The sequence below is a fragment of the Choloepus didactylus genome, chromosome 15 (assembly GCF_015220235.1).
Source record: "Choloepus didactylus isolate mChoDid1 chromosome 15, mChoDid1.pri, whole genome shotgun sequence".
NCBI classification, from domain to species: Eukaryota; Metazoa; Chordata; class Mammalia; order Pilosa; family Megalonychidae; genus Choloepus; species Choloepus didactylus.
Genome location: NC_051321.1, coordinates 8,786,006 through 8,803,965, shown reverse-complemented (window position 1 = coordinate 8,803,965; position 17,960 = coordinate 8,786,006). Strand labels below are relative to the sequence as shown.

Below are 17,960 nucleotides of genomic sequence, written 5' to 3'. Positions count from 1 at the left end.
ACCCCCAGCACCACCCCCACGGCCAGGTTCCCCACAAAGCTCCCCCTGGACCATGGAAAGAGGGACCTGTGTTCACCCACTGTCTTCCAGGCAGTAAGTGGGTCTTGTGAATAGAGATCGAGCTGATAACACAACTCCCACAAACGGGCATTCTCCATGTGCCAGGCAGGCCCTGCACCACAGCCACTCTCCAGATGCACACCCTCGGGTGCACACACACGCTCACCCTGCAAGCTCCTTGGAGGAAGAAGGAGCCGCTGGAGCCCTCACTGGCAAGCCTGGAGCCGGGGCCGGCCGGGCAGGCCTGGTGCACAGAGCGGTCTTTCTTCTCTCGCCGGCCCACGAGGGCCCAGCAACCATCTGCCACGCAGCAGGTCAGGGGCGTCTTCACGAGGGCTCCAGGCAGGGAAGGGCGAGAGCCAGGGCCGTGCACGTGTACAAACCACAGTGAGGGCCTCACACACGCGCCAGCGCCTCTCTGGGCGGCCGTGGACCAGGCAGGCCGGTGGCAAGAGGCGGTTGGGGGACAGAGCGATTCTGCCACATCAGACGGGCAGCTCGGCTCAGCCCAGTGAGCCTAGATGCCACCTCCTCAAGTTTAGCACCTCCCCCTGCCAAAGAACTGGCCGGGGTGCAGGCGCCACCTGACAGACAGACGGGGCAAGGAGGAGGTGGCCAGCTGTGCCCAGTTGCACACTCAGCCATGGCAGCAGCCAGAGTGGCCAATGTCCTTTGGTGGCAGTGGTCCCGAGCGCTGGTAGCCCCAACACACACACGTGCACACTCAATGCACACTCACGGAAGCTCTGAGAACTCCTGAAAGAAACAGGCCTTCTCTCTCATTTGCTCTGAAAACTGGTTCTCATTACAAAACTAAATGTGAGCCCAGAACTCTCCCCGTAATTGTCCAGGCACAGTCGGGGGGGGAAACCCCTCTGAACTGAGCGTAGAGCTCCTGCGGCCCTGCAGCCTGGCCCAGGCGGCCTTTCTTCTCTCCGTTTTCACTCACACCCCCCTTCTTCCGTCTCCGCCACCGTCTCCTTTAAGTGGAGGCCTCACCGTGTTTTCCTGAAAGCAAGAAACATGGACATTCCTGGAAGTGGTATTGTGGGGCCTGTAGAGGCAGAAACACTCACGTACTCCTTTTTTCTCACTGTTACTGTGAGATGCTTTTAGAGAAAAAAGAGAAAAAGGGAGAGAGAGAAAGGCACGCAAAATACAAACAAAATACCCCCTCCTCAATGGCCAAGGAATGAAGCCACTCTCCATCGCATCCGTCGCTGGGGGACCCAGGCTAGCGGGGGAACACAGCATGGGGCACTCGCCCAGCTGACTGGGGGGACACCTTAACTGCAGCTTCAGAAAGATCTCTTCTCCTGCCACACAGGGCCACTGAGGCCAGGCCACCCCACGGCCCTCAGGGTCACGGCTCTTGAGGCTCGCAGGTGGCAGCAGCTGCTGCGGGAACCTGGAGCTGTGAACACTCCCTCACTCAGCGCCGGGCCCAGACGCCCCGACAGAGCCCCAGGGGGCCGGGCGGTCACCGGGCAGCCAGGACTGTGCCAATGACCACCCAAGCTGCCCATCTTTCTCATCCTCATTTTCACACCTACGCAACCTGAGCACAGACCCCAAAGGCGAGGCCGCCCCCGTCACCCCCAGGGCAGCTCATTAAGGCAAGGCCCCCTCCCAGGCTGCTCTGCAGAGGGGTGCGACAAGGCTCGAGGACAAGTGCAGCCGGGGTCCTCCGCGGGAAGACTCTGCCCATCACCAGAGGGCGCGGCCCCCCGGATCTCTGCATCACTCCAGCATACACCACGAGTGCTGGAGCCTTGAACCTGCTCAGGAACACGGGGGCACCTGCTCCTGCCTGACCCGACCCCAGGGGCATCTGCTTCCCCGTCTGCCACCCCAGGGCCTGCTGCCAGGACACCTGGCCATCAGGGGAGAGGTGACAGTCAGGGGGAGGCGGGAGAGTCCAGGCGCCCACCAAGCAGCTCCGAGCCCACCTCCCTAACGGCGCCTGGCACCCTGCAGAGCACATGTGCTGCCGCAGGCCCAGCCTCACCCAGCACACCAGCAAACCGAGGGGCTCTGGTTCCAAGAGGGCAAGTCCATCCTCAGAAGCAGGGCTAGGGTATGTGCCACCCTCCTCCCCCTCCCGGTGCCCCTGAGGGGTTTGGGACAACCCCTGGCCCTGAAATGAAGATGGGGGGGCAACTCTGCCTGCCAGTGCAGTGTATGTCACCAGCTGACCTGCCTGGCGCTCAGCGACCCTCCTCCAAATGTGCAGCATCTGGGCTGCAGAACGCATGGTCCTCGGAAGGCAGCTCTGCCAGGGAGGAGACCTCTGGAGCTCCTAGGAGAGGGTGTGGGAGGGTGGGACCCGGAGAGAGCAGGAGAGCCCGAGGGCAGTGGGTCCTGGGGGCGCAATGTGATGGGGTGGGGCAAGGACGCAGTGGAGAACACCAGGGAGTCAAGGTGACCAGCCCTGCCCCAGCATCTGCTCCCACAGGGAGTGAGGGCAGTGCCCGCTCCCACCCGGAATCCTGCCTCACACACCCCACTGAAGGAACAACCAGGCCTGCAAGGGAAGGACACCGGCCGTGGCCACCTGCCAGGGGACAGCAGCAGGGCAAGGGCCAGGCACAGCCTCCACGGGTCCCGAGGGTGGGTAAGGGCGGTCCGGGCTGTGCCATCACCCCCACGCTTGGGGACAGACCACAGATGTGCTCCCCTGACCCCCGCATCTCTCCTAAATTCTACCCTCCTTCTCTTCTAAATTTTAAAAACTGAATCCTGACAGCGATAATGACAACAATAACTGATGCCCACTGTGTGCTGACCTGGGCCCTGCTGAGGGACACACGGTCTCAGCCCAGGAACCAGCTCCAAGTGTGGGGATGGGCCAGGTGGGGTGGCCATGGCCCTGGCCGGCTCAGATGACAGACGGGGGACAGTAAATCAAGGAGGCAAGGCCGTTGCAAAGATCACCCCAAGCAGCCCGAAATCCTGATGCCTGGGCAAGACTGCTCTCTGCCTTGGCGGTGGGACCTGGCCATGGCATGGCCTGCTGGCGACCGCCTGGCACAGCACCTGCCCGCAGGGTCCACTGGAGGGGCCCGCGGAGACCCTGGCATCACCTGGGAGCCAGCAGAAGTGGGTGAGACGCCCTCAGAAAGGGCCAGCAGCCTTTCCCTCTAAGGAAGCACCACATCCCCAGCCCCGTGCCCAGGGGGCAGCAGGTCCCACAGTGAACCTGCATCAACAGCTATGAGCCCACGTCTGCAGGGCAGGGAAAGGCCTGCAGAGTCCAAGCGGACACTGAGACAGGAGCCTCTCCTCTGCCACCACCCAGCCCACAGACCAGGGCCACCAGGGAGGGTGAGGCCCTCCAGCCCAGCGGTCCTCAGCTGCAGCAACTGGGCCCCCAGGTGGCTGTTACGATGGGGGTGGGGTTGCTACTGAGCCCCTGGGCAGGACAGCTGCACTCCCCCAACAAAGAACCATGCGGCCCAACGTCAAGGGTGCTGAGGTGGAGAAACCCTGCCTTCCTCCCCCACTCACCTCCTGGAAGGCAGCTTGCTTTCTCTGAGGCATGTGCCAAGTGCCTCACAGAATGAGCCCATTGTGACGCCAATGCAGATGATTTCAATTTGCTCTGGGCCCCCAGTGGGCTCAGTTTCGCAGGCCCCCAGTGCCCGACGGGAGGGTGAAGGAAGCCTTCAACTCGAGGCTTTACAAGGCCTCCTAGAGCCAAAAGAACCACCTTCCTGACCCTGTGCCCGCAACTGGGCCCTCGAGCCCCTTCTCAGAAGGAAGACTGGCTCGCCGGCTGTCGTGCGCTCCCTTCCGTTTCTTTCCTCAGTCCTTCTGCTCCCAGCCCTGCGCCTTTGGAGGGTCAGGCCAAGGGCTGAACGATAAAAACCCTTGGTCTGCAATGGGCCCAGGGTTCGTGGCAGCCTCACCCTCCTGCCCCTCAAGCCGTGGCGTTGATGGCTGCCGTGTGTCTTTCCCCAGCCTCCCCACCCCACCAGATGAACACCAACCTCCCTTGTCACCCGCACGCATGTCATCAGGAGGCTGCTCCAGCACGGGGATCCGTGTGGTAACTTCAGGGGAAGGCTGGAAGCAGGAGTGACTAATCCCTGGGATTCTGGGGAAAGTGCCGGCATCTCATCCCAGCTGCGGAAGCGCCCACGGCACGCAAAGAGCCAACGGAAGCTGTCTCTGCACTTCACAGTGGGGCCCTGTCCACGGGACCCAGGGTGCACGGGCACCCAGGATTAGCCCAGTGACCGTGATGGCAGCACTGTCATCCCCGTTGTCTCATCCTGGGGAGGGCACCATCATCCCCATTGTGTCATCCTGGAGCAGGGGGCACCATCATCCCTGCCATCTTGTCCTGGGGAGGGGCACCGTCACCCCTGCTGTCTCGTCTGGGGAGGGGGCATTGTCGTCCCCGCCGTCCAGCATCTGTGCTGGGCACTGAGAGCCTGGGGCAGACAAGAGCAGCCCCGGCCTTGAGGAGCTGCCATCTGGGGAGGGGTGAGCCCGGCCAAGGGCACCCCCCAGAAGCAGAGAATCCGGGCCACTGCTTGCTCATTTCTTCTGTGCTACCTCCCTAGGGAGGAAATGGCCCATGGGGCCGCCCGGATGCTCACGGAGGCCACGGCACCGCTCCCACGCCACGGGCCATTCCCCAGGTCCCCAGCCCTCGGGGCTGTTGCTCCTGTCCCAAAACCCCTCCACACCACAACAACCAGTCACCTCACGGTCTCGAGCTGTTGGCTTGCACACAGGGAGGCCCTGAATTAACTGGAAACTCCCTGCAGCCAGGCAAGTGAGAGAAGGGAAGACGATCTGCTGAAGACCCACACGCCGGGTCCCACAGAGTCCGTGTCACCAGGGGCGAGGGGAGACCAAAGTCACCAACCCCAAGGTGTGGAAAATGCGTCTCGGAGAGGCAGGTGACATGCCCTGCATCACCCAAGGCGGGCCCTCATCACCCCTGGGTTGCCCTGGCACCCCACTGGAAGTGTTGAAGCAGACCCAGCCTGAGACGAGCCGGGGAAAACGTTTCTGGCTTCCTCAGAGCCACACAGCAGGAGGCTCAGACCCAGGGCACAGCACTGTGGTCGGCCATCGGTTCTCCAAGCCCAGGACAACCCAGGGGGAAACATGGAGCTGGAAGGTGGCAGGGGGTCAGGGGGAAGCCAAGGGATGGAAAGGAAGTAGGTGTGGGCAAGGAGAGAGTCAACAGGAAATGCACTTGGGCCCCACTGTGCCAGCCTCCAGCCTGGGATGCTCCGTTCTCCATGGTGGTAAAAGCCTGCCTGCCCCTGCGGGCACAGCAGCACCTCTGCCTTCTCCAGGAGAGCCTCTTTCTGAGAGCACTGAGGGCACCCCAGCTTCCGGGAGGAAATGAAGAGATCCCAAGGCTTCTCAGCCCTGGGAATGTCTGTCAGAAAACCAGAGCTCAAGACCACAGGCCGTGGTGTGGCCTACGGCCAAGCCTGGACAGGAAACCTCCAGAAGGGAGAGGGACTGTGGGCGGTGGCCGCCTCCACTGCCCCATGCCCAGCACCATGAGCAGACACTCCCGACTCGGCGGTGGGGAAAGGCCCAGAGATGGGCCCAGACCTGCCGTGGCTCTGCCACCACGGGCCCCAAAGCCACTGGCTCTCCCTTCCAGGGCGAAGCCACCACCTCCCCAGCTGGGAGGCCTGGGGCTTCGCAGGGGGGAGGCCACTAAGGTAGTGACAGCAGGGCCTGTGTGAGCCCGAGGCTCTTCTCCTCATGGCTCTGTGGGCACCGAGGCTAAGCAACGGGCCCAGGGTCAGGCGGCCGAAAGGAGCACCGCCAGGGCGCGCACCCAGCCCACCGCCCCACCCGCTCGGGGAGCCTCTGGCCGCCACGAGGCCTGGTGGTCGTGGGAAGCTGCCCCGGGAGTGGGACACCAGCCCTTCCCTGGAGGCCTGAGCGCCGTTACTGGACAGGCCGGCGAAAAACGCTGGCCTCGGGACTCAAGTCTTTCGGAGGCTCAAGGCGAGGGCCGAGAAGGCAGAACAGGGCCAGTGGAGGAAGAGCACCATGTCCTACCGGCGTGCAAAACAGGCAAGCCTGTCAGTGGAGGGCCACGGTGGACAGGGCAGGCAGGAGGGGACACGGAGCACGCGCAGGAGGGGACGGACGGTGGGACAGGTGGGAGGGGACAGGGGAGCAGGTGGGAGGGACGAAGGACAGGTGGGAGGGGATGGGGAGCAGGTGGGAGAGGATGGGGAGCAGGTGGGAGGGACGGAGGACAGGTGGGAGAGGATGGGGAGCAGGTGGGAGGGACGGAGGACAGGTGGGAGAGGATGGGGAGCAGGTGGGAGGGGACAGGGGAGCAGGTGGGAGGGGACAGGGGAGCAGGTGGGAGGGAGGGAGGACAGGTGGGAGGGGACAGGGGAGCAGGTGGGAGCGACGGAGGACAGGTGGGAGAGGATGGGGAGCAGGTGGGAGGGACGGAGGACAGGTGGGAGGGGACAGGGGAGCAGGTGGGAGGGACGGAGAACAGGTGGGAGAGGACAGGGGAGCAGGTGGGAGGGACGGAGGACAGGTGGGAGGGGACAGGGGAGCAGGCGGGAGGGACGGAGGACAGGTGGGAGGGGATGGGGAGCAGGTGGGAGGGACGGAGGACAGGTGGGAGAGGATGGGGAGCAGGCAGGAGGGACGGAGGACAGGTGGGAGGGGACGGGAGCAGGCGGGAGGGACAGAGGACAGGTGGGAGGGGACAGGGGAGCAGGTGGGAGGGACGGAGGACAGGTGGGAGGGGATGGGGAGCAGGCGGGAGGGAGGGAGGACAGGTGGGAGGGGATGGGGAGCAGGTGGGAGGGGACAGGGGAGCAGGTGGGAGGGACGGAGGACAGGTGGGAGAGGATGGGGAGCAGGCGGGAGGGACGGAGGACAGGTGGGAGGGGATGGGGAGCAGGTGGAACGGACGGAGGACAGGTGGGAGGGGACAGGGGAGCAGGTGGAACGGACGGAGGACAGGTGGGAGAGGATGGGGAGCAGGTGGGAGGGATGGAGGACAGGTGGGAGGGGACAGGGGAGCAGGTGGGAGGGACAGAGGAGAGCAGGGTCTGGTCACCACTCTGTCACCAACTCACTAAGGGGCTTCTCCTCTCTGGGTCTCAGTTTCCCTGATGCACAGTAACAGGACTGGAGTGAGGTCCCTTCGAGCTCCCAGATTTAGAAACTTCTGTGCCTGTCTTTTCATCCTTAAAACTGGGAGCAAGAGAGCCAGCCCTGATTATCCTGAGTGCTGGTGTTTTCTGCCCGGACGCCAAATCCACCTTGGGAGGGGCCCTGCGTGGTTCCCAGGCCCCAGTGTGGCCCCTGACCACCCATCTGACCAACCAGGAGGGGCGAGGGCAGGAGGGCACTGCGCCAGCACACCTGCCCGAGCATCCGAGGCAGCAGCAGGAAGGAGCAGAGCCTGTCTCACCAGCTCCGTCCCCCATGAGTCGGAAGCTGTTTCCCCACCATACTTCTCCCCCGTCGCATATGGCTGGGTCTCGCCCAAATTCCAGCAGATCTATAGCTTTGGACAATGCCCCCCATAAACTGACTTCCAGGTTGAGCATCAGTCTGCTCACGCGCAGCCATGCCAACAGGCCTGCCGGGAGCTGGGCCTGGCTGGAAGATGGCAGATCAGTGACCCGATGGCCACCTGCCCAGAGCACAGTCCCACGGTGTCTGTGGTCCCTGAGCACACACTGGGAAGGGTGCACGTCTTGCTCCCCATGCCTCCAGATCCCAGACATACCTACCATTTGCTGAATGTGCAACACGTCCCAGGCACTGTGCCCATGCTGTTTGTACAAAGCCCACGTGACGCCCCCAGGAGCTGTGGATCCCCATTTTTCAGAGGAGAAAACTGAGTCCCAGAGAACTTAAGTAACTTGCCCAGGGTCAGGGCTGGGCACGAAACCCAGGCTAGGCTCCGCCCCGCTGTGCTCTGGGGTCTTCAGTCATCCACTGAGATATTTATAGCGTTAGGAGTTAAAGTCATAACAAGATGATTTGGAGACAAGTACAGAAGGCTTTTCTCCCTGATGGAGCCAAGATATTTTATTCTTAGTAATACAATTAAGTATAAGACCACTGTAAGAGACTGGAGGCTCTGCCTTGCTTCCAGAGTAGGCAATAAGGAGACAGACCTTCCCCTACAAGGAAGAACTTCCTACCAGCTGGAGGAGACCACAGGTAAAGGGGCCTTCTTGAAAGGGCCTTCTTGAGGTGCACATGGGAGCGTCCCTCAGATGACTGGTGTCTCTCACGTGATTCAGAGAGCCAGGCATGAGCAGGTCTTTAAAATGTTCTGGTTGGACAATCCATGCTAGACGAAGAAGAAGGTGATGATGGGGATGCGGGGTGGTAATGGGGGTGATGGTGATGGTGTTGTGGTGATGATGGTGATGGTAGTGGTGATGTGGTGGTGGTGGTGGGGGTGGTGGTGGTGGTGGTGGTGATAGTGGCGGTAGTGATGATAGTGCTGTGGTAATGATGATGGTGGTGATGGTGGTGGTGGGGGTAGTGATGGGGATGGGGGGCTGCTGGCGGTGGTGGTGGTGGAGTGGTGGGGGTAGTGATGATGGTGCTGTGGTGATGATGGTGATGATGATGGTGGTGATGGTGGTGATGGTGGTGGTGGTGGTGGTGGTGGTGGTGGTGATGGTGGTGGTGGTGATGGTGGTGGTGACGGTGGTGATGATGATGATGATGATGGTGGTGGTGGTGGTGGTGGTGGTGGTGTGGTGGGTGGTGGTGGTGGGGGGTAGTGATGATGGTGCTGTGGTGATGATTGTGCTGATGCATGATGATGATGGTGGTGGTGGTGGTGGTGGGGTGGTGGGTGAGTGGTGGGGGTATGGTGTGGTGCTGTGGTGATGATGGGTGATGATGATTCATGATGGTGGTGGTGGTGGATGGTGATGTGGTGGATGTGGTGGGGGTAGTGATGTGGTGCTGTGGTGATGATGGTGATGATGATGTGATGATGGTGCTGTGGTGGTGGTGGTGGTGGTGGTGGTGGAGTGGTGGGGGTAGTGATGGTGCTGTGGTGATGATGGTGGTGGTGGTGGTGGTGGTGGTGGTGGTGGTGATGATGGTGGTGGGGGTAGTGATGATGGTGCTGTGGTGATGATGATGATGATGATGGTGGTGATGGTGGTGATGGTGTGGTGGTGGTGGTGGTGATGGTGGTGGTGGTGGTGGTGATGGTGGTGGTGGTGGTGGTGGTGGTGGTGGTGGTGGTGGTGGTGGTGTGGTGGTGGTGGTGATGGTGGTGGTGGTGGTGGTGATGATGGTGGTGTGGGTAGTGATGATGGTGCTGTGGTGATGATGATGATGATGATGGTGGTGATGGTGGTGATGGTGGTGGTGGTGGAGTGGTGGGGGTAGTGATGATGGTGCTGTGGTGATGATGATGATGGTGGTGGTGGTGGTGGTGGTGGTGATGGTGGTGGGGGTAGTGATGATGGTGCTGTGGTGATGATGATGATGATGATGATGATGCTAGGTTGGTGGTGATGGTGGGTGGTGGTTGAGATGGTGGTGGGATGGTGGTGATGGTGGTGGTGGTGTGGTGGTGGTGGTGATAACGATGTGGTGCTGACAGTGGTGAGGCAACAGCAGCTACCCTTTGCTGGGCCCCAGAGTGTGAAAAGATGTGCTAAGTGCTTTATGCTCTTTGGCTCATCTGAACTCCACTTCACTGATGGTTACCTATGAGGTAAGTATTATGATCTCCATTTTACAAGTAAAGAAACCAAGTCTCAGAGTGGTTACCTTGCCAGCAAGTGGTGAGGCTGAGATTCAAACCCTACCCGGGTTCCTAAGGTGCCATTTCTCCTCACCTCATGCTCTCCAAGGGATTCGTTCCAGGTGAGAAACCATTTCTTCTGCTGATGACCAACTTCTAGACTCTATTTTCCCAGCCAAAATGTCCCAAATCCCCCTATCAAGTTGGCATCCCTTTGCTATCCGTCATTTAAGAAACGGTTTTATCTGAAAGGAAAGGGTTCAACCAGAAGTGGACTTTTTGTTTCCCACACTAAATCCTCCCTTATTTCACCTCAATGGGAGTGAAAGCAAACCTCTTCCCACAATAAAGAAGGAAGAATGACGACGACAAAGGGCCACTGGGAGGACCTGGGGCCAGGTACCAGGGGCGCTGGGGAGCTCCACGTGTGGGCTCCAAGCACGCAGCTCAGCCGCACCAGACATGAGGGGACCCCGCCCCACTTCCTGCCCCAAGCGGCCCCAGCCAACCTGCAGCGGCAAAGACGGCGGCACTGGGTGCAGCGGGTGGGGCAGGCCAGCTGCAGCTCAGCGTGACAGCAGATCCCTTATCCTGCCCAGCCTCAGTTCCTGCCTCTGCAACATGTAGGGATGGGGAGAGACGACCCCTCCCTGCTTCCCTTGGAACTCTGGTGAGCTCCGCTGCCCGCCAAGTCCAGGCCGGAGCACCCTGACTTGGCTCTCCAGTGTTCCATTTCTACATAGCGCTGAAGGTGTAGGAGGAAGGCGTGAAGGACAGAGCTGCCTGGAGTCCTCAGACCTGCTGTGGCCTCCATGCTACCTGGGACAGGCCTGGGATGGCACCAAGGAGGGCTGCCAAGGACAGGAAACAGGAAAGTGGCTTGTGCGCAGGCCAGCTGCTGAACAAAAGCACAAGCCACTAATGGGGAGCAAGGGGCTCCAGGCTGAGTGCCCCACTTTCCCGCCTCCTCTCAGCCCCAGCACACAGTCCAGGCTCTGTTTCCCCATCCCCACCTCCTGGGGAAACGACTCGCACACCATCGGTGACACCCTGCCTGGTGTGAACCTCCCTGCACGGATGAGATGGGCACACACCTGGCCCAGGCTGCCCAAGTGTGGGCCCATGACAGGAACTGCACAATCTCCCCAAGCGGTTTCTGCTGCCCACAACCAAGCCTGGGACGTTAACCAGCCCCAGCATGGGGATGACCCAAGCCCGAGGGCTGTTCTCAACCCAAAGGACCTGGGCTCACCAGTTCATTTATTTGTCCCACGTCCACAAAGCAACCCCAGGCACCAGGCACCATCTGACGCACTGGGGACACAGTCAACAGGCAGGCTCCTGTCCATGGGATCCCCTGGGTGCTGGTTTGAATCTATTATGCCCCCCACAAAAGCCATGTTCTTTTAATCCAATCTTGTGGGTACAGACTTATTATGGGTGGAACTTTTGATTCGGTTGTTTCCTTGGAGATGTGACCCACCCAACTGTGGGGGAGACCTTTTGACTGTATTTCCACGGAGGTGTGACCCTGCTCACTCAGGGTGCGTCTTGATTAGTTTACTGGAGAACTTAAGAGAGCTCAGGGGCCAACACAGACCCAGATGCTTGGCGATTCAAACAGAAAGATGTTTGGAGATGCTAAGCTAAGAGATGAAGCCCAGAGTTTGCACCAGAGAAGCTAAGAGAGGACCCCCAGACGCTTAGAGAGAAACACCCTGGGACAACAAGCAAGGATGCACAGGAGCTGACAGAGAGAAGCTAAGAGAGACAGAAGCCCAGAGACATTTTGGAGAAAGCCATTTTGAAACTAGAACCCAGAATAAAGGACAAGCATTCACCAGCCACATGCCTACCAAGCTGACAGAGGTGTTCTGGACACCACTGGCCTTTCGTCAATGAAGGTATCTTCTTGTTGATGCCTTAGTTCAGATGCTTTTACGACCTTAGAACTGTAAATCTGTAACATAGTAAACACCCTTTATAAAAGCCAATCCATTTCTGGTATTTTTCATAATGGGAGCTTTAGCAAACCGGAGCACCTTCCAAAGCACGTGCCTGGGGAATTTCACACCCAGCAAGATGCGGCCTCATCCATGTTTGATAAGAACAAGCACTCCTTTGAGGCTGGAACCGTCTCCCCAGATTCTTCCTTTCCCACCCTCCCGTCCACTTGTGTCCCAAGGCTGTCCCGAGGCTGTCCCTGCCCAGGTCCAGCAATGGTGGTGAGTCAGCCATTGTCCGAATGTCTCTACTCAGCAGGTCTGAACCATAATGATAGTGTTCAGGACGACGTGAGGTTTTATCGTGCACACAGCACATCCCCAGCCAGCCCCAGGGGTGAGGAGAGCAAGTAACTTGGGCCCAATTACAGAGCTGCCTGCAGCTTCCCTCCCTGGTCTGGTCCCAGCATGTCACAGGCTGCTGGTGACCTGGCCCCCGGCATCCCTGCTGTGTGGACTTTCCAGCTTGGGGCCCAGTTCCTCCAGTATGGAGAGCAGACGGGAAACCCGGGGGACTGGCCGGCAAAGCTGCAGAAAAGCCCATCTAGCTCCTGCTGCTGAAGAGACCATCTCTGTTCTGCTGAAACTCTCAGGCTTGTCCCCAGGGGACACGGGCACCTCTTGTCCTCCCTCCAGCCCAGGCCTGCACAGGTTCAGGGTGGGGTGGGCGCCACACCTCCAGAAGCTGCACACCAAAAGGACAGGCCTCCCCGGGCGCCCAGGAGCCCCTGCCAGAGGAGATACAGCTGCCAGGCTCTGAGGGCAGGACCCATGTCACCCAGGGGCAGGGCAGTGTTGTCAACTGCATCACCAAGAACCCTGCAGAGAACTCAGCTGAAAAGAGCCCTGAGGGCCATCTTCCTGTCCCTCGTGTGCTTGGAAGACATGCGGCAGGAACCTGCTCTTTGAGAACTATTTCGAGTTAGGATTTCTCTCCCCTCTCACTGCCTGGAGACCCCACTCAAGCTCCCTGGAGAGCAGCCCACAGGCTCTGGAGCTTCTCTGATGAAGACCCAAGTCCAAGGTCAGCAGGCATGATGCCTCCCAGATTTCCTAAAACGTTGTGCCTGAGGCCAGGCAACTGGCTTTCTCTTGGCCAAGATGGCTGAAGGATGGTGGAGGCTGGCAAGGCAGGCCCTGCTTGGGGGGCCTGAGGCAGAGTTGGCAGGGGCATTACAGAGCTGGGTGCTGTCAGGGGCCTGGGCAGCCAGGCACACTGTCTGTCCTCTGCTTTCCAGGAGCTCTGTCACAGCCAAGGGGAGCAGGCTCTGGGTCTGTCCCTAGGGGGCCTGGCCCAGTGGGAAGCAAGCTCTGCAGGGCAGAGAGGCCCGGCTGAGTCTCACTGGTACAGGGCAGGGCTGGGGCCTTGGAGCTACCCTGGCCTGGGTTCAAACGCTGCTCTGCAACCACCTCCCAACCAAGACCCTGGGCAGGCCCCTCCACCTCTCTGGTCCTCACGTCCCCCAGCTAGGAGTGGACAAGCAGAGTCCAACTCAGAGGGGGGGGTTCCCCTCAGGGGGGTCTGTGAGGAGCAAACGAATCAAGGTGCGTGAAGGTGCTCCGTAACCCCTAAGGTGTGGGGCAGGTGTGGGGGGCCCACTCCACGGTGAGATCTGCAATGCTGGGTCTCCTGGTCTCACAGTGACTGGCACCCACTGGGGACTCAGCGGGCAAAGGACAAGGGTAGGGTTCCACCTGGCAGGCTTCTAGAAGCTCAGCCACAGCACCTTCAGCCCCCTTTCTGGGCTGAAAACCACTAGACACCAGAAGCCGACCTGGCTGCCACGTGCCCCCAGACTTGGAAAGAATGTGGCTCTGGAGACTCTCAGCAGCTAACCTGAAGGAAAAGGTTCCTAGCATTACAAAGAAAACAACTGCAAATACGTATCAAGTGAGGAAAACGCACACCTCGAGCTTAGCACTGTGCCTGGCGCACACTGGGTGTGTGTGTCCCCTTCACCAGGACGAAGGTGCTCAAAAAGACCTTGAAACAAAGGGTCCGGAGCCGTGGGCGTGGCAGCTCTCCAACACTGGGACCAGAACTGGACCGCCATGGAACACAAGCTCCGGAAAAGGGCATTTCCCCTCTGTTGCTAGGCTGGGGATGATGGGAAGGGAGGAGCGTTCCCAGGGATGGGACTTCTGGTGCCCCAAAGGTCTGCTCGTGATGATGGCGGCGGGTGGTGATGGCTAATTTTCCATTCAGAGGAGAACAAACAGAGCTGAGTCACTGGGAGGCAGAATCCACCTCGGTCTGTCTCCTCCAGGGACCCTGCACAGTGCCGGGCTGGGCCGCACACCTCACCAGTGTTCGGGAGCCAAAGGCCTGCAGGGAGGAAGGCCAACTCCACTCGTGTGCAGACGTGCTTTCCCTCCTACACCCGCTGCCTCGGCTCCCGTGTGATACCCAGGCCCCCGCCATGCTCAGGCCAGGTTGCAGATACTTCAGCCCCCTGAGGCCTCTCGCCCTTCAGCTGCCAGCAGCTCTCCCAGCTCTGGAGCCCATGGGTCTGCAGGGGAGCCGCTCCCGGGGCCAGTCCTGCCTGCCTCACCAGCCAGTCTGAGGTCTGCGGCCTGCACCCGGCCAGGTCACTGGGAAGATCTCATCAAGAGACACAGCCATCGCTCACCAACCGTAGACTTAGGCATGAACCACAGGCCCCCAAATGGCAACCGGCTACGTGAGTCCAAAGTGCACCCAGGCCACAGGCTTCTGGATGTCCCATTTTGTGGAGGGCCTCACGGAATGGGGCTTCAAACCCCTTCTAGCCTCCCCCGCCTCAGGCTCGCTACTCACTTGTAACTTTGCTGCCAGTGGGTATCCATCCATTATGTCCTGCCACGATCAGGGGACAAGCCTAAGAAGCTTAAGGACGTCACCTCCTACCTCCCCCAAGGACCCCAGGGTGAACCCCCTCAGCGGCAGGCAGTCCACCCTGAGGCTCAGAGGATTCCAGATGAATCCAGATCTGCCCCAAAGCCAGAGCCCTGCAAACACCAACAGGAAAATGAGCAGCTGCTTGGACCCCACACATCCCTCACTTTTTCCCATGGAAGCATTTCCCGGTGTAGACTTTCTCCACCCAATACCGGCAGGACACACGGACACTGGGAAGTGGGGACTCAGGAAGGCAGCCTGTTTCCAGGGGACAGACCTCGGCCACCCAGGGGCCGGGCCAAGGCTGGGCCAGGAGCAAGTGTCCCGGCTTGGGGTGGGGCTCAACAGCCACGAGGGAACATCCAGGATCTGTTCTCTCCCTTTGGGCACCCCGGCCCCACACGGGCAGCCATCGCTCTCCCCCCATCACACAGGCCTGCTGCCTGTGTAGCATCTACTGCTGCCTGACGCCATCTTCTTGGCTCTTCCTTCATGGTCTGTCTGCCCACACTAGGAGGAAGCTTTCGTAGTGTGGGACTCATATGTCTTGCTCCCCCACTGTGTCCCAGCACCGAGAGCTGCACACACAGTAGGTTTGCACCCAACAGCACCAGCTCCCAGAATGAACAGGACACGTCTAAAGAGCGGGGCTGGGGCTGGCTTCTATTGTTCACACTCTGCAGCACCCAGCACACAGCAGCAAGACGCGCTGGACTGGATGGAGAGAGCTGGACGCGGGTCCCTCATGGAGACCGAGGAGGGAGCCCAGCTTCCACCCACTGGTGTGGGGCAAGGCCTGAGGGCCCAGGGAAACAGGAAACCTGGGAGCCTTCAGGATCCTCCACTAAAGCGCGCACCCTGCCTGCAGCCATTTAGGGGCACAGCAGACTCCTCACAAACCAGCGTGCCCCACCTGAGTGCCAGGGACAGCAGGTCTGGGGGCATGGCCACAGGGTCGGGGGGCGCAGACGTTCCCGGTCACCTCGGCCATTCCTGACTGGTCGAACTAGTCTCCCAAATTCACAGGCAAATGCCTTATAAAAACCAAACCAAAACAACAGTTGGATGCTGCCCGGTCGACACGGCCCGGAGAACATGGTATGGGGCTGACAGCAGAAACATCTCTTATTCTTGGACAGCCTGGAAACATCTGGCCAAGCAGCGCTCACCACAGCCAGGCCGGCTCGGCGCCTGAACCTCGGCTGGCGCACCGCTCCTGAGTGGACCACGGAAGGGGTGACTTGAAGGCAGCTGGTTAAGTTGTGTGCGAATGTGTCCCCCAAGCTGACAAGAGTTGTGCCCTTCGATGTAAAAGGGGCTGTTCTGGTTTGCTAATGCTGCAGAATGCAAAACACCAGAGATGGACAGGCTTTTATAAAATGGGGGTTTATTTCACTACACAGTTACAGTCTTAAGGCCACAAAACGTCCAAGGTAACACATCAGTAATCAGGTACCTTCACTGGAGGATGGCCAATGGCGTCCGGAAAACCTCTGTTAGCTGGGAAGGCACGTGGCTGGCGTCTGCTCCAAAGTTCTGGTTTCAAAATGGCTTTCTCCCAGGACGTTCCTCTCTAGCAAGCTTGCTCCTCTTCAAAACATCACTCACAGCTGCACTGAGTTCCTTCTCTTTGAGTCAGCACATTTATATGGCTCCACTGATCAAGGCCCACCCTGAATGGGTGGGGTCACACCTCCATAGGAGTATCCCACCAAAGTCACCACCCACAGCTGGGTGGGGCACATTCCAAGCAAATCTAACCAGCACCAAAACGTCTGTCCCACAAGACCACAAAGATAATGGCATTTGGGGGACACAATACATTCAAACCGGCACAGGGGCCATGGCCTTATTACAAACTGAAGTTACCAGAGAATCAACACACCCACCCCAGAACTTAGACCAAACAGCCTAAAACAATTCATCCTACCAGGGACAAATAACTAAGGGCTGGACAAAGAGTGATGGGGTGTTTGGGGTCGTGAGAATTGTTTATAATGGAGAGTGATGAGGACTATACAACTGAGTGATGATAATGTGAGATACGGATGAATTATCATGGATATAACATACACTATGTGAACTTAGGGACTCCCTACTTTATAAGTCAAGCCCTTGATATTGAGGCTTGCTGGGGTGAAACTTCTGGTTGTAAAGGGGAGACTAAGCCCACCTATAATTATGCCTAGGAGTCACACCCAGAGAACCTCTTTTGTTGCTCAGATGTGGACTTCCTCTCTCTCTAAGCCCAACTCTGCAAATAAATTCACCACCACCACCACCCCCGCCGAATGTGGGATAGGACCCCCAAGGGAGTAAGTCTTACTGGTGATGTGAGATACAGATTCCAGGGCTGAGAATGCCTTTTTGACCAAAAGGGGGAAAAGAAAGGCAACAAAATAAGGTTTCAGCAGCTAAGAGATTTCAAATAGAGTTGAGAGGCTGTCCTGGAGGTTACTCCTATGAAAACTTCACCTAGATATGCCAAATGACCACAACATGATAAGCCCAAGTCATCAGTAGTCCCGAAAACCCTAAAGAATACCTAGATCCCTATCTGAGACTCTATAAAAGTTTCACTCACTAAATTTATTCTTCAGAAACTTAAATCCTGCAGAGAACTCCTATGCCAGCTAAGTCCCAAAACCCAGAGGCAACAGCTTCTTCAAGAACATCAACCAGATGTGCCCCCTTTTTGCATAAAGTCGACACCCCTTTTCTACATGAACAGGTTAGGGTGGTCACTGCCTAGACATCCCTGAAGATTGGGAAAGTGATTAAACTAGAGGAAAGGATAGCAACAGACAAGATGGAATTTAACAAGGGATTATGAATACTGAATCTCTATTTTTTTTTCCTTAGTTGCTAGGGTATTAGAATAGCTAGAAGGAAAGAACTGAAATGGTGGAACTGTAACCCGTAGCACCCTTTGAAATTTGTTCTATAGCTAATCCTTAAATTGTAATTTGAAAGTTATCACCTTTTTGTACCTACACTATATTTCACAATAAAGAAATAACTGAAACTATGGTGCTGTAACTCATAACACTTTTGGAAATTTCCTATATAACTTCCTGTTAAATCATACTTTTTAAGATATTATCTTTTTGTATATATGCTATGTTTCACAAAAAGGAAGTAACTGATACTGTGGCACTGTAACCCATAACATTCTTTGAAATTTGCTAACTACTTGTTAAATTGTATTTGGAAAGTAATCACTTCTATGTATATATGTTATATTCTACAAAAAAAAAAAAGATTAAAAAAA

The 17,960-nt window shown here is 58.1% G+C and overlaps 2 protein-coding genes across 3 annotated transcripts in view; both read right to left on the bottom strand.

Moving 5' to 3' along the window:
• Nucleotides 1–17,960, bottom strand: part of FAM53B (family with sequence similarity 53 member B) — a 75,042-nt gene that overhangs the window by 16,627 nt on the left and 40,455 nt on the right. The window lies entirely within an intron of this gene.
• Nucleotides 57–6,221, bottom strand: LOC119510281. Its single transcript, XM_037804523.1, has 2 exons — nt 3,568–6,221; nt 57–2,359 (listed from the first exon to the last, which is right to left on the bottom strand). Exons 1-2 carry the CDS (start codon nt 3,598–3,600, stop codon nt 1,610–1,612), a joined length of 783 nt encoding a protein of 260 aa, XP_037660451.1. The 5' UTR covers nt 3,601–6,221; the 3' UTR covers nt 57–1,609.